The 16,327-nt window shown below is 35.0% G+C and overlaps 1 protein-coding gene and 2 long non-coding RNA genes across 3 annotated transcripts in view; 1 reads left to right on the top strand and 2 right to left on the bottom strand.

Annotated features, from left to right (window-relative positions):
- Nucleotides 1-5,282, bottom strand: part of LOC144957811 (alternative oxidase, mitochondrial-like) — a 14,949-nt gene extending 9,667 nt beyond the window's left edge. Inside the window, exons 1-4 of the mRNA XM_078889254.1 lie at nt 4,350-5,282; nt 3,002-3,105; nt 1,191-1,337; nt 127-190 (exon numbers count right to left, since the gene is read on the bottom strand). Coding sequence (XP_078745380.1) covers nt 127-190; nt 1,191-1,337; nt 3,002-3,105; nt 4,350-4,574 — 540 coding nt within the window. The 5' untranslated portion in view covers nt 4,575-5,282. The remainder of the gene's footprint in view (nt 1-126; nt 191-1,190; nt 1,338-3,001; nt 3,106-4,349) is intronic.
- Nucleotides 5,283-6,729: 1,447 nt separating this feature from the next.
- Nucleotides 6,730-11,618, top strand: LOC144958372 (uncharacterized). The gene is made up of 3 exons (XR_013642415.1): nt 6,730-6,990; nt 7,835-7,939; nt 10,079-11,618. It is a non-coding gene; the product is annotated as an uncharacterized LOC144958372 (long non-coding RNA).
- Nucleotides 9,759-14,905, bottom strand: LOC144958371 (uncharacterized). Its single transcript, XR_013642414.1, has 3 exons — nt 14,593-14,905; nt 12,249-12,444; nt 9,759-10,180 (listed from the first exon to the last, which is right to left on the bottom strand). It is a non-coding gene; the product is annotated as an uncharacterized LOC144958371 (long non-coding RNA).
- Nucleotides 14,906-16,327: the final 1,422 nt, after the last annotated feature.

The raw sequence follows: 16,327 nt of genomic DNA, 5'->3' as shown, positions 1-16,327 counted from the left end.
GCAGCAAGATATTGCTATAATCTGTTTCACACTATATAGAACCCAGGATAAACTCCAGCTCTATGGGAATAATGGTTTTGAGGGACTACATTTTTTAAGGAGATCCTTTCTATCCTCATATCTCACCTTGTCCACAAATCCCTCCGGCTCTTTATGAGTGACTTTTACATTGTTCAACTGTTCATCTGTCCTGAAACAAGAGAAACAAAATTATCTGTTTGATGAATATTCATCAGCAAGAGTTATGTATTCATTACACAGCATTGATGGCCTACAAAAATAAAAATAGTGGATCTATTAAAGAGAGTTGACTGCACTAACATTGAAAGCCAAATAAAAAGAAGATGGCGTTGGCTGGGTCATGTGGCCAGAATGGGAAAAAGGGTCACTTCCCAAGACAGCTTTTTACTGGACAGCAGATGGGAAGAGAAAGCGGGGAAGACCCAAAGAAACCTGGCGAAGAATCATGGAAAAAGAAATAAAGCAAGCAGGCCTGTCCTGGAATAAAGCCACCACAAAAGAAGACGATAGCAAAAAATGGAGATGTCTGGTGGATGCCCTATGTGCCTCAAGGTCCGAAGAGGATTAAGTAAGTATTGATGGTCGAACATTGCACAGAAATAAATTCAAGTGATGCTGGATACAGACAAAGGTTGGATCACTCATCATTATTCTCAGGTTCAACAAAGTTTGACTGAGTCCATGACTTAAAGCACTGACAGATATTGTGAGAGATAGAGCACTCACTTCATGCGCAAAGGGACAGAGATCGATCATGGGTGAAGTCAAGATATTTTTCTGACCTTCCTGTCCACACAACAGTGATTGGGAAGCTGTTTCTTTAAGATCTGGCAAAAAGTTCTTTGCGATAGACTAGCGTTATATCCAATGGGTAGCAAGCAATTGCTATATTGCCAGTTTCATGCTATAGAAACCGGGATAAACTCCAGCTCCATGGGCTTAATAACTCTGAATGACTACTTTGGATATTGTGAGAATATTAGCACAAAGAGAGACCAGAAATTTTTAATGACATAAATTTGATTCATTTGACAGCTCTGAATTTTATCTCATAAAAAAAAAACCCGAATTTATTGAAATTAAAATGACATTATCCATTCCTAAAGATATGAATAAAAAATAATATGTAAAGAAAAAAATAATGTTGTAGTGAGTAAATCACAAATTACCAAATGGGGTGTGGTAAAACTATTTCTCCAATGCGAGGTCTTTCTTTAAGCAACCCATCATCATCTATCTCCGTCACAGCTTTATGATCTTCCTCCACTTTCCCTGTGGTTTTGGCAGGTTGACTTGAAGAGATTTTTTGATTGCTTCTGAGAAGAAAAAAATACAAAATATATTTTGATAAAATTTATGAAAAAATAACCCAAAAAAAACTATAAAATAATTTATATTAAAGAGAAAAAAAGTTTGTCTCCAAATTTGATACAAGCCAAACATTCAAAATAATAATTGATATCTTGAAAAATAAAATTCATAATACAGTCAAAGCTGGTTATTAGAACATCATTTTATCAGAACATCCACATGATTGGAATGATCCTTCTGTAAAAGAAATTTAATTCTCTTAATTTTGGTGTATTGGGACAAATTCAGATCTTCATCAAACTTATTTTTCTTTTCCCTCTTTTAAAAAAATCAAACCATTGCATTAAAAAAAAAAAAAGAACAATAATAATGGCTTTTGCCCTCTTTTTAAAATATGAGCCTTTACATGTTTTATTTTAAAAAACCCAATAATAATGGCACTGTAGATGGTTTACATCCGAAGTATCCGAAGCCTGGACCAAGAAGAAGAAGATGGTTTACAATCACTGAGTTTCTTACAATCAATTATTCCCTTTCATCACATTTGCTTGACTTTACAATTTAAGCGTCTTGGAGAGCAACAAATAAATAATTAATAAGATTGCAGATATTGCTGCATATTGTTGTTTGATTTTTACAAGCATGCGTGTTAGATGAAATTAATTGTGTATTATGTTGTATGTAGACTCTAAGATGCCTTGATTTATATGAGATATCTAAGGGTTATGAATATAATGACAGTTCCGTATATATGTGTTGTTACCTTTATATGTCATTATGGTGACTCATGTGATATTATGTTGAATGTCATTATAAACAATAGGGACCGTTTAAGACAAGCAACTATAAGGAAGTCCTGTAACATATTTGTTATATATACAACAATTCCACATTACTGCAGTTGCTGCTACAGTTACAATGCGTGTGAAATCTTGATAGGTCATTCAAATTTTGAAGGCCATCCAAATAGCACTTGTAGTATAAGTTTGACACCCATTTTAATACATTTAGGTATATTGAAGGGGTCCCGATAGCTCAGTTGGTAGAGCACTCGCTTCACACGCAAAGGGACTGAGGTCGATCCTGGTGCAGTCGAGATTTTACTCTGATCCCCCTGTCTACCCAGCAGTGAATGGGTAGCTGAGTCTATTAGATCTGGTGGATCAGCACATGCTATTGTCCATTTCATGCTATAGAAACCGGGATAAACTCCGGATCCATGGGCCAAATGGCTCTGAGGGACTACTTTTTTTGGAAGGTTTATTTAACATGCAGCACCTCAACTAACTTTAAACCCTTGAACAGAGGAATTGAATTCTTTTCGAATCCAATCTTCAATTATTTTTTATCTCGGTATAACTTCAGATCTTTCCAAATGGAGCAGTGACTTAAAATTTAATAAAGTTCTTATTGTTACTGCTCTTTCGATATATAAGAAAGAAAAGAGAGAGAGAGAGAGAGAGAGAGAGAGAGAGAGAGAGAGAGAGAGAGAGAGAGAGAGAGAGAGTTTATAAGAAAGGGAGGTGTGGAGGGAGGGAGTGAGAGAGAGAGAGAGAAAGAGAGAGAGAGAGAGAGAGAGGAAGAGAGAGAGAGAAAAAATTAGAAAGAAAGGGAAGGATGGGGGAGAGGAGGGAGTGAGTGGGAGAAGGGAGAAGAGTCGGACACCTACTTGAAATGGCTGAGATCACTTGGGTTTGGAATGGTATCAAACTTCCCCTCTCGAAATTCCTCTACTTTATTCTTCACCTCCTTTGCATCGGCCAGACCACGGGTCTATAACAAATAAATTATAATAAACACTTTATTATCAATATAAATATATGCACTATCACTTTATTCCATTTCCATCGATGTGATCATATTTGCAGGTCTGACAACTGGATGCAATTATGGGCTCGTTTTAACTTTGTTGTATATTTGGGGTCGTTTTGAGATGATTTCCATGACAACAATGGGGCCATAACAATCTGGGTTATACAGACCTGCAAATAAGCACACGTCAATTTCCCTCCATTAAATTGGTAGAACATTTGACTCACAGTCACAGGGACAAGTGTCGAAACCAGGTACTGGAGGATACTTCTGGTAATTGGGAATGGGAGGATGGATTTGTTAGACTTTATGAGGAAAGTACTTTTGGGTTGACTAGCAATGTATCCAAAGGGTAACTAGCAAGCAACAGTTACTCTCCGTTTTATAATATGCTACATAAGGGGATCCTGATAGCGCAGCAGAGCACTCGCTTCACACGGAACGGGACGGAAATTTGATCTTGTGTAAAGTAAAGATTTCTCTCCGACCCCTGTCCACCCAGAAGCGTTTGTCTAGCTGTGTCTGTTAGATTTGACAGAAAGTACTTTGTGATAGAGTAGCATCCTTCCAAAGGGTAGCAAGCAATTACTATTGTCCGTTTTACACTACTATAGAAACCAAGATAAACTCTAGCTCCATGGGCCTCTGAATAACAATTAAATCTATAGAAACCAGGATAAATTCCGGCCCCATTGGCCTTAATTAATGCTCTGAAGGATATCTTTGCACTCCACAATGCTTTCACTATCCCCTTATTCCCCAGAAGGTCATAAGTTAGCAAACTTCTATCTCAAAATGTACCCCGTTTCACTGTGCTACCAACACTACAATTAGAACTTTTCATAGTGTTGGCATTTAAGCTAATTCTAAAATTCTGGTAAGTGTGTAATTATCTGCTGTGTGTTTGAGTGCAATGAACGGTCATATTATAGATAGTACTTAAACATATCACTTACTTAAGGGCATGTTTAACGTTCAGGGGGACAAAACATGATGATAATGCATGCATTAAATGAAGTACACACTGTTTTTGTTTTTCTAGGAACAATAAAAGTATGCTTTAACAATTAAAATTAAAGGCAATAGATACAGACAACTAAAAGCAAACACGACTTTTCATTGAGAAGACTGACAGAGCCTGAAGGTAAACAAAACAGCAAAACAAAGTCGTTTATTGTCACATAAATCTACGCCTCTAGTCTTACCTGTAATATAAAACTTGAATATTTTGTGGGGCTGGCAATTTTAGAACCTTTAAATGGCAATAATAATGTAGATGTGGATTTTACATCCTCTTTCATGGATCCAGTGTGTGTTGAATGAAATGGTTTCCGAGTGGCAGCAACGATGAAATTTATGGGACTATGGCTGGTCCAATGAAAAACACATTGTTTTGACGGTACGCGTAAAGAATTGATTAAAGTTGCCATGATGACACAATGTAACACAAGAAAAAATTCAAACAAAACGACAAAAGTCCTTATGCCTTATGATCTGTCTATGATTTCGGCTTTGATCCACAACTACACAGTTACAATTGCAGCTACTACAGGTCTCTATGCTATAAATAGCGGAGACTTACAGATTGTAATAAAAGCCTACTTTGCTGAATTAACTTATTGTGATGAACTCTCACTGCGTCGCGTGAAATGTATTTTCAGAGACTCATTGATCATTGTGAAATGTTACTGTTATACTCTATACTACTATCTACCACTTATCTAGGAGTAGAAGTCTTATAGCTCTGTCTCTGACTTGCATAATGAATTGAATGCACGCACAAAACAAAAACAATCTCTCGTCAAATTTCCTCGACAGTTATCAGCTGTTCTAAATGTTGAGTTTCTCGGGATTACCCCTTTCTTTATTTGTGTAAGGTGACCTTAGGCCAGGCCAGGTTCATTCATGCATTTGTAATCCCAAGTTCAGTTACGTCATAGGTAAAGGAGGGCACCGTGACATGAAAATGAACCTAATTCCCTTGTCCTGTGTATCACCAACGTTCAAGTGGATCAAAACACATGTGTTTGTTACATATATAAACAACCAAGAAGTGTCTTAACTCTGGCAAATCCAATTTTTGGGAAAGATGGAAAAACAGTGATGCAATCGTTTCCAATGTTTGCAAAGTTAGAAACATTGGGGATGACCTTCACCTTCTAACCGAGGTCAGGAAATGCCAGATAGCAAGTTGGAGAGACATCAAAAGAAATGGCAGATTGACTATTTGCCATTTTGAGCAAAGCAAATTTGTGTTTGGCCAGAAAAAAACAATCAGCATAAAGTACTATGGTACCCGCTTAGATTTATATTGGAATATAGCGCAGGCATATCAATATTATTGCCATGGTATTGAAAAAAAAACACACAAAAAAAAAACAAAAAAAAAACAGAAGCACAGAACACATTATTGTCAATTTCTTTGCACATTTTATTTGTAATAGCAATGTTTAAGCATAAAATCCTGGCATATTAACTAAAAATATCACTTCGATTGTTTTATTTATTTATTTATTTTTTGGTGCTAAATAGACATAGGTAAGCTTTTTAGCTTTAGGTTTTAAAAATCATTTGATGTTGCTAGCTATATTTATATGAGAGGACGCATTTCTTTGTGCCCCCCACAGACTACTCGGTCCTGTGTCATATATGGTGCCCCCCCCCCCCCCCCCCCCCCCTTACCAATGATGTAACTGAACTTGAGATTACAAATGCATGAATGAGCCTGGCTTAAGGTCACCTTACACAAATGGGTAACCCCGAAAAAATACAAAACAATGATTCAAACCATAATTATGGAAATATTTTTTTTTAATTGAGCTTTTATATAGCGCAATATCCACAAAACGTGCTCAAAGCACTTTACAAAGGTCCCTGTGTGGCGTAGTTGCACACATATTATGTAATGGCTTATGATCGTATAGTGGCTTTTTGATAGATGATAATGATATTCCTTTGCATTGTGTTGTAGATGTTAATAATGACGAAAGAGTTCAAGGGCCGATGACGATAATTGAATGTACAACATCAAGACATTCAAATAAAAATCCAGATCCCAAGTTTCATTTCTTACTGTTTTATTTCTTGTGATAAATTCGAAATCCAAATCAAATAGCATGATCATAATTCAAGCAGTTTCACAAATTCCAGATCCGTAAAATCAGTCGTAATGTAAAGTAATTTTGCCTAAGTAATCATTTTCAATATACGTGGAATATTTCTAAGTCCGTAAAATAAAGTTTCTTAGAAGGATGTTAGAACTTGCAGCATACTAGTAAAGTGCAGCTCAAAGTCAAGTAGAATGCAGAATAGAATCAAAAGGTAGAACAGAATAGTCGAATAGAAACCCGGTTTGATCACAAACACCCTATTTTATCCCCTATTGTAACCGTTCCCATAATTCCTTAAAACCACGCCTCTTACCAGTGGCGGTTCTAGCCTATTTATAGTGGTGGGGCAAAGATGATTCGGTCATATATATATATATATATATATATATATATATATAATATATATATATATATATATATATATATATATATAGATAGTATGCGGTTAAACAGCTGATCGGAGTGGAAGTTTACTTCCGGTGGCAGAAAGGAATGGAAGACAATGGCGTAGAATAGTAAAATATTAGTTTCTGTCGATAATCTTCCGTATTTTTCTGGTTCTAGACATAAATATATTTTTTAAAAAATTTCCCGTTAATGATGTAGACCCCTATGCCATTTGTGAACACGACTGGTGCCATAATCTTTAGGAACTACAGCCAGTCTCATCGTTTGATGTAGCGAACAACCTCGTCACGACCACAAGTTTCTGTCTACACGGTCTACACATTTCACGGTAAGTCTGTATTATTTAATCGTTTCCCTATGCTATACCTATACTATGTTACACCATCTACGGCTAATTGTAAGATTTATTCTCAAAAAATCACAGAAGACAGATATGTCGAACCTGACACGGAAATATTAATATGATATGACCTGCTTCACGAGTCGTGATCATCTTAGTGTCTTAGTCTTAATCTTAGTCTTCGAGTCTTAGTAAGTTTAGTCTAAGTCAGTCTAAGTAGTGGATCAATGAGTCTGTGTGGTTACATTCAAATTTCAACTATTTTGCCTTTAAGGTGATGAATTCCTCCGAATTCACCAAAGATATATAAATAATAATTTAAATTAAAAACACCAGGGCAGGCGATGACTATGAAATCAATGTGATCCCGAGTCCAAATCTAAACTGATATAATACAGTAACAAAACACCATGCCCATAAGACTGTTTTAAAAGCCCCACCCCATTCCAAGGGACTGAGCTTGATCCCGAGTGAATTTATTTTTCTCATCCCACTCCCCTTATCAATCCAGCAGTGATTGGGTAGCTGAGTCTGTTAGATCTAGCGGAAAGTACTTTGACATAGACTAGAGACATAAACTTCGGCTCCATTGAATGACTACTTTTTTATTCGATATTTTACTCAATCCCCCAACTATATAATTTTTAGCCCCACGGCTGATGTTGAGTTATGGAATTGTGTCTCTCTGAATAATTCTAATAACCTTTCAGATGAGTACTCCACATTTCACAGCAAATTTAATTCACTGTTGTTAACTAAATGTGATAACAACAGTTTTTATCCTCGAGTTTCAATTAATAATATTACCACCATTGCCACATTTTTTTTTCAGGCTTACAAGGGACTGACTACTTAAAATCAGGCCTACAATGGATGGGTGACGGATGTAAAATGGGTTAAGCCTCCTAGCTGTGGGAAAGTGGTACTAGTTGCTAAGGTAACCCCCCCCCCCCCCCCCCCCCCGTTTTCATCTCACTTCTATGATTATTATTACTGTTATTACATATTATTATTTTGATTTCTACATTTATTTATATTACTCCATGCAGGATTGATAATAAGATATAGAGGTTTTTAACATATGGCTATATTCATTACAATGAATTTTCTTGAACTAGAATATGAATAACTTAAAAAAAAAAAGAAATAAGAAACTTCTTTAATAGGTTCAAGTTCTACTATGGGAGACTCAGTCGAGTCCTTGGAAAAGCCTCTTTACTCACATTTGCTCAGTCAGTGTGTTCGGACATAAACGTTTAAATGGTTATGCGACTCATGGCAGTCCCGTTAACTTAGTTGGTAGAGCACCCATTTCACAATCATAGACCGAGATATATCCTAGATGAAGTTAAGACCCCACCCCCTCCCCTTTCTTTTTTTTTGTACACCCAGCAGTAATTTGGCAATAGAAAAGCGCCCTATTCGAAGGGTAACAAGTTATTATTTTCACACTATAGAAACTGGGATGAAATCTGGCTCTATAGACCTAATGGTTCTGATGGACTACTTTCGGTGCTTGCGACACTATTAGGTCATTTTCAGCACAATTAAAAGCTGTTGCGAAATACGTAGTAAGAAAAATGGGCTTGGATCAAATACGGAGCAGAAGTAGATCAAAATTATTAATGTTCTTAGTTTTGAGATCGCCTAACAGTTCAATCCAGAGACGGAATACACTCAAATGTTTATGTTTGATTTAAGGGTTTTACTGCATTTGCGACGCATTTCAGCACCAGTAAAAAGGAATAAAATGGGATTGTAAAAATTTCCAGATTTACAATTAAAAGCACACAAGAAAAGTAAGACAAAGAGGAACAAATGTAGATTCCAAGAGAATGCTATCAGTGTACTAAGTCTGATAACACCCAAAAGTCTCATCCTGACACAAGCACAGGTCCCCCCTAAGAGGAATACACTCAAACGTTCGCGTATTATTTTTTAATTATATTATATTAAGTTACGTTATGCCTTTTGCGCCGCGATATCATAAGATATCGTCGCCTAGGCATTCCACGAAGGAATATAGATAACTCATCAAACAAGATGTCTGATGTCAACGGGAATCACCCATGTTGTCCAAGTGAGCAAATTGGGGGTTAATAATCTTGCTCAAGGAAAAAAAAACGAAAGTGCCTGAAGCGGGGCTCGAACCTGGGTCATCCGGATCACAGTGCAATGCCTTAACCACTCGGCCACTTCGCCCCCCATATTATATATACACACATATATATAATATAATTAAAAAATTTACGCGAACTGATTTACAAGACAAAGAAATTTTTTTTCCCAAAACCAACAATATTCATTTGACTGTTTCCCTCTCAGCCAATGACTCCGGCAGTCGAAAGGACAAAACCAAGTAATCTCATTCCAAGACAAGGACATAAAGAAACTTGGAAAACAATATAAGGGATAGAGGACATAGCATGACCTCTTGCCACCATGGGAAGTCAAAGACCCCACCCAGTCTATTGTTTATAAAATGTTAATTATAAATTTACAAAATAAATTTACATCCATTTGTCACCCTCTCATCTAAGGACAGGGGATAAAAGCATGTAATCTTATTCCAAAACAAAGATAGAAAGCTACCTGAAAAAGGAATACAGACATAGGGGGGTGAAGAAAGCAATAATGACCTTGCCCACAATGGAAGGTCAATGACCCCACACCCAGGGTAGAAAAATGAGAACTCAGTCAAGCATTCACCATCAAATTGCAAAAGCAACGGATAAAACAAATTTTTAAAAAAGTCATTACAGTACTTTATTTTCTTTATTGTGCTCCAACTTCATAAATATACAATGGATTTCTATTTATTTGCCAATTCAAAAATATTATTAGGTTTTGAATGTTATTGCAGAACATATAATAATGGTAACAGAAGTAATACTACTACTACTAGTAGTTATACTCCAACTAGTACAATTTTTTCACAAACATTTCGGGCAAAAGTAAAAATTTAACAGATGTATTAGTCTAATGAAAAGAATGAAAAGGATTACAAAGGTATATAAAATCAAGCATTATTGGAAAAGAATGAATAAAAAGTCTGACTGCTTTCTTTTCGTTTCAGGTTCGCCATTCCCAAAAATTGGGTTATAGTGGACTCTGTGTGTCGACAAGTGCTTTCTGCTCAGCATCAAGATGGGAACCTGAAATGTCTGTCTTCACAATCCTGTAAAAGAAATACCAAGATTAAGTTAATATATAGAGCAAATAGTACATTATTGAACTACCACCTCTGGCGTCTATCGTGTCACTGGGAATTTTAATTTTAATATGTTTGAAAACAAAGAAAACTTAAGCCCCATTTCCTCAAATACGCAAGTCATTCATTTTACAGGTCAAAATAATTTTTTTTAAAGTTTTTCTTTGACTTCAATTTCAAATGCCAATAGTGCCTGAACCTTATGATGAGTTCCAAAATGGTTTGGCATATTTATGTGGAAATCTATTCTTTTAAAAAAATAGAGTTGTGGATCACCATTGCTCCGTACAGCAAATGTTAAATATTTATCATCGAGCACAAAATTACTGGCAAACCTAAAAATTCTAAAACTATTTATTTACAAACTCTACAAGTAACACGCAAATATTTTAAAAACTAAATGTAATTCTATCACCTGTGGAATCAAACTATGTATGCTCAGAAAATCTGCTGTACTGTAATGTTCGGGCAATTATTGGCCTTCGCCAAAAAAAGAAACAAAAATAAGAACTGTATTTCCTACACCAGTATACAAAAAACACACATATGTTTTCTCTACACGGGAAATTCCATTGAGTGTTACAAGCGCTGCACCTAACCATCAACTTCTTGTAGATACTGCTAGCTATAACCAATAAAAATGGACAAACTTAGCCCATAATATTTTACATTTCTGGGAATGTTTGTTTTTTCTTTTATGCCATATAATTTATTATTTTTTAAATTTAATTTGTTGCCAGCGTGTGTATTTTGTACATACATAGGGAATACATGCTTCTGTAAAAAAACGTTTGATTGGTCATTCTGCTGATTTGTGCAGATTGCCTTTTACCACAATGAAATGACAATTGGCTTGTAAAAATAGTAGACTATAATATTAATATATTCGTTTAGCTTAAGCGGCATAATTTAAATTTAAGGTTAATAAAACATTTCCTCCCAGATCTTAATAATTGAGGAATAAATCAATATGGGTGAACTCATTTAATTCTATCTATCTCATCATAAGAACACTTTGTCACTACGTTGTGTGGCCTTGAGCAAGTCACCTCAGCCCTAGCTCAGTTTGTGGCGCTGTGTTGCGGCAATGCCTGGGTTATTTCAGTCTCCCTTTAGAATAGACTCCAAAGACAAATTTTCCCTAGAGGTGAATAAAGAGAATCTATATTTTTAAAATTTGTTACGCTATAGTCAAAGACAAAAAACCTTCAGAATTTTCTAATTGTGTATGAACTATCCTAAAAGGCAACCTATCCATAGCATAGAAGGACATGCTCACAATAGTATTAATTTCATTGTCCTCAAATTTAATGGATCTTCCTCTTTTATTAATTGTCATTGCCCATTCATTAAATAAAACAAAATTAATCAACATAATAAAGACAAAGCTTTTGATTCAAATGAAGTGATGTTTTTTGTTCAGTTATTTATTATCTCTGAAGTTAAAAGTCTTAAAACTCAACCATGTAAGCTTTTGTACAGTCTGGTTATTTGAAAAAAAACTTCTCTTGATGTCAGTTCTTGCACCAACAATTTGGACAAACTTTGACTTCATTACTGGCTCACCGGACAGGCATTCCTTACATACCTTATGAGCAAATGAAGTCACTTTATATGTGCTCTATTCCCCTTTGTCTTATTACTTTCCTCATAGTCATAGATTTGTGTCTTAACTTTGCAATATGAAATATGATTTTGTGTCCTTTGTCTATTGTTATGTGCATAGATCTACAATCTTTTCACTCTCTATTCAACTTCCTTTCAACTGGCAATGCAATGACCTTAAAGTGTAATGAACGGCACAAACGTTGCTAACCTCACTTTTTACCCCCCCCCCCCCCCCAAAAAAAATTGCTTGATTTGGACCTATTAAATTTTCTGAGAGCGAGATCTGCTTTTATATAGCGCATGCAATATCCACCCAAAGCACTCTACAAGATGTCCCAAGCCAACAGAAACATTAACATTAACATGTAGGAAGAGATATCATGCCTACATAAATATTGTTTTAAACAGATACAATCAATACACTTACATTTACATGGTCAATGATTGAGCTAGTTTCTCCAATTGTTGATTGTTCAACTAGAGCCGTTGCTGCCTGCAGTCATTGCGTTTGTTCCTATCTTTAAGACATGAATAATGGTCTGTTTTTTTCTCTGCCCCATGTCCAAGCTTTAACGTTGGAACCCAATCAGGATCAGTTTCATCCAGCAGTGATGCTGGCCCTCCTGTAAAGGCAAAAAATTGATTGTTGAAATATATTACGTCATTTCTTGCCTATTACAATCTGGTCCTGGTCCTTGTGTGGCTATGTGGTCTAGTGGTATGACACTCGATTTTGGATCGGAAGGTCAAGGGTTCGAGCCTCGCGCTCGGCGCATAGTTGAGTCCTTGGAAAAGGCTCTTTATTCACATGCTCTCACCGTACTCAGGTGTAAAATGAATACCTGGTCGTTTACAGCGTTTTCTTTGTCCGAAAAATTGTAGCGTCCCCTAAAAGGCGTCATGTCCCGTTCTACATGTTAAATGTTGCTGTTGACCAGGGACCCCTTGTAAAGCGCTTTGAGCACATTTAGTGGATATTGCGCTATAATATAAAGCTCAATTTTTTAATTATTTTTTTTTTACAATCCTTAAGCTTTCCGTTAAATTTACATCAAGCTTTGTCAAATTAGAACAAGGGTAGAACAATTATATAGTGCAATTTCCATTAAATGAAAATTTGTTCAAAGCGCTTTGCAATGGGTTTATAGCCAACAGCAAGACTTTACATGCAGGTCGAGACATGACGCTTGTTAGGCGATATTACATTTTTTCCGGAAAGAGACAATGCTGTTTAACAGGCCTGCATCTGCCCCCTGAAAAACTTGCCTGAAAATCCTCGAGCCGAAGCTTTTTCAATAACATGAGCAAAAATCCCCATTTCCCAGAATATTTTCTTAGAATTTTACCAATTCAATAGGCTGTTAAACAAAATGAAAAAGTATTTTAATTAATTTTTTGTTCCGGCAGAGCGAAATTGCCAGAAATGCCGGCAAATTTACAGGCCTATGTTAAAAGCCAGTTACCCAATTTATGCCTGAGTATGGTGAGAGAATGTGAATAAAGTTCCTTTCCCAATGACTCAACTGCTCAGAACGGGTCTGGAACCCTAATCCTTCCAAAATGACGGTGATAACTATACCACATAGCTGCAATGAAAGTATCGGGATCCCAAAGGACAATTTTTTTAAATTGAAATTATTTTATTATTATTATTGTCATATTTGGGGAAAATTCCATATGAAGGCCCTAATTTAATGACTATACGAAACATTATAACTAATAATCCTCACCTTGAGTTAAAATTAATTTCTAACTATGAAAATTATGAAAAGTTATTTTAGTGGATTGATAGAGGTCAATTGTTTCTTTCTTTGGATTAAAATTTAAAATAATAATAATAATAATAATAATATTTATTTTTGTCAGTAAAAAAATAACCATTACTATCATTATAAACTGACACTGGCAATCACTAAGCAGCGTGTTAAACTTCTGTCACAAACTAGCATTTACATGTCCAACAGCGGTGTAGAAAAGCAGTTTGTTCGTGTTACTTTACAATACACCACCGACGGAGGAACGGAAAAAAAAAAAACTTAAGAAAAACGCAACCTTACTTTTAATATTTCTTCAAATGGAGAACATGTTTTAAAAATGCACAATAAAATAATCTTGACAAAGCATAAGTTATAAACTGGAACATTATAATTCTAAAATGAATGACCAGAACAACAGTGAAAGACTTCCTCGTCTCATAAAGCTTGAAAACGAAAGTAGCCCTATCACTATCGGTAATGAGGCATTTGGTTTTGATTTTGATTTAGAGTAAGTTGCACGAGAAATGCATGAAATATTCATGGTCCTATCTGATAACTAAACACAACAAATAAAAGATCATCCATCCGGACCGTGTATGGACCAAAAAAATTAAAATGATTCCTTCTAGACCGCCTACAGACTACAGATTACATCTGAGTCTGAGATGAGTCAGATGATTTCTCCAACTTCGGAGTTTCGCATAGAAAAGTCACATCGGTGAAAAATCTCTCCGTAGATTTTGTTAGACCACCGAGTTTGAAATTTTTGATTTGATTTCTCTTCCATGAAAAAGAAAAAAACACATATTTACTAAATCATAAACTTGCAACGTCAGAAATTAAGGCAAGGACCTTGTTCGGTTGCCGCCAACTCCGTGACATGCTATACTATGGCCCACAATGGCTACATGATGATGTTGGAGCGAAGTAAACTTGCTTTGTTCACAATAATTAAAATTAATTCATGATCGTTTATATAATATTTAAGATTTTAATTTATCCATCAATTCTTACCTTTAACAAAATGATCATTGCAAACTCGGTGGCTGCAAGTTAGATTTGAGTTTGAGCCATCGCCAAATCCCTTTCTTCTGATCGCTGCCATAACCGCTGTACTGTCTCCGCTGGGTTAAATTTATTATTTTTGGGTCCTTCGTCTTCCTAATGGATGGGAACCTGAACATTTTGACTCCATCTCGACCCTGTCTTCTAGTGCATCCGATGATTATGCAGTTATTTGGCATTTTTTCACGTTTAAAAAATTGGACAAGAGCTTGTTTCACATCAATGTTTACAAGCCAGCCAAGTTCTTTTGCCATCCGGAACTAAAGTAGGTCATTGCGTGACGTCATCAGCATTCTATCTATCTATATATATATATATATATATATATATATATATATATATTTTTTTTTTTTTTTTTTTTTTATTTTTTTTTTTTATTTATTTTTTTTTTTTTTGTTTATTATTATTTTTTTTTTTTTATTTTATTTTATTTTTTTTTCACTTTAAAAAAAAAAATTTTCAACCACAAATAATCACATTCACAATGAAATGACAATACCAGTAGATTTTAATTATTCCAAACGTAATCAAAAATGAATCGCGAAAGAGAATACAACAAAAAAAATAAAGCGACGAGACATAATGCTACAACACCTTGACAATACAAGTCCATTTCGTTCACTCGAAAAATTAAAGAGATGCTTTAATCCCTCAACGGCGAGATTAATATTTCTGTTACATTACTGGTTTTCAGTAGTACGTAGTAACTTTAAAGTTTTCATCGAGAAGCAACAACAGCGATATGACTCAAGTTTCATTCAGAGCTCAAATTGCATCATTTTACTGCTCTCTAGGTGGTTAGAATGATTTGCCGGTGGTGGTAGTGGTTAGAATAGTGGTAGCGGTGGTGGTGGAGGAGGAGGAGGAGGAAGAGGAGACGGTGAGGGAGGATATAATTATGGTAGTGGTTTTGGTGGTGCTGTTGGTTAGAATGATAGTTAGTTGTCGAGACGATGACGGAAATTATATGATGATGTTGATATTGTTTTTATTGCTATTGTAGTACTTGTTGTTAATGTTGTTGTTGTTGTTAATGATGATGATGGTCATGATGACAACGACGATGTCGTCGACAATGATGATTACCATACGATATTACAAAGTTTATTCAATCTTAGGCTTTCGCCAATAAAGCATACAATTTGATGACAACATACATGAAAGTGGAAAAAATGGTAAATGGAACCAAACAATAAACTGATACCATTAATAACCACACAAAAATACAACAACCGTCATACCACCAATACGTACAATAATAATAATAATAATAATAATAATAATAATAATAATAATAATAATAATAATAATAATAATAATAATAAATAATAAAAATAATAATAATAATAATAATAATAATAATAATATAATAATAATAATAATAATAATAATATATAATAATAATAATAATAATAATAATAATAATAATAATAACAATAATAATATTACCATCATCATTACATTACTACCACCATCATCATTATTACGTTTCCAATCAGTTTTTCTCGTGGTTTTTTTTTTATTTGATACCTAATAGACGAAAATTCCGGTAATTTTTTTTTAAAGGGTAGTTAAAATATCTACGATTTTATTAACCCTGAAAACTACGTTTTTTATTTTCCTATTTCAAGTAGGCAGGTCTGCTATGACAAGTATCAGTTCCATTGTCAAAAAAAAAGACAAA

This window comes from Berghia stephanieae, chromosome 12, assembly GCF_034508935.2.
Source record: "Berghia stephanieae isolate SIO BIC M18660-M18661 chromosome 12, UCSD_Bste_1.3, whole genome shotgun sequence".
NCBI classification, from domain to species: domain Eukaryota; kingdom Metazoa; phylum Mollusca; class Gastropoda; order Nudibranchia; family Aeolidiidae; genus Berghia; species Berghia stephanieae.
Note: the sequence above shows the minus strand (reverse complement) of the source record. Positions and strands in the feature narration are given on the sequence as shown.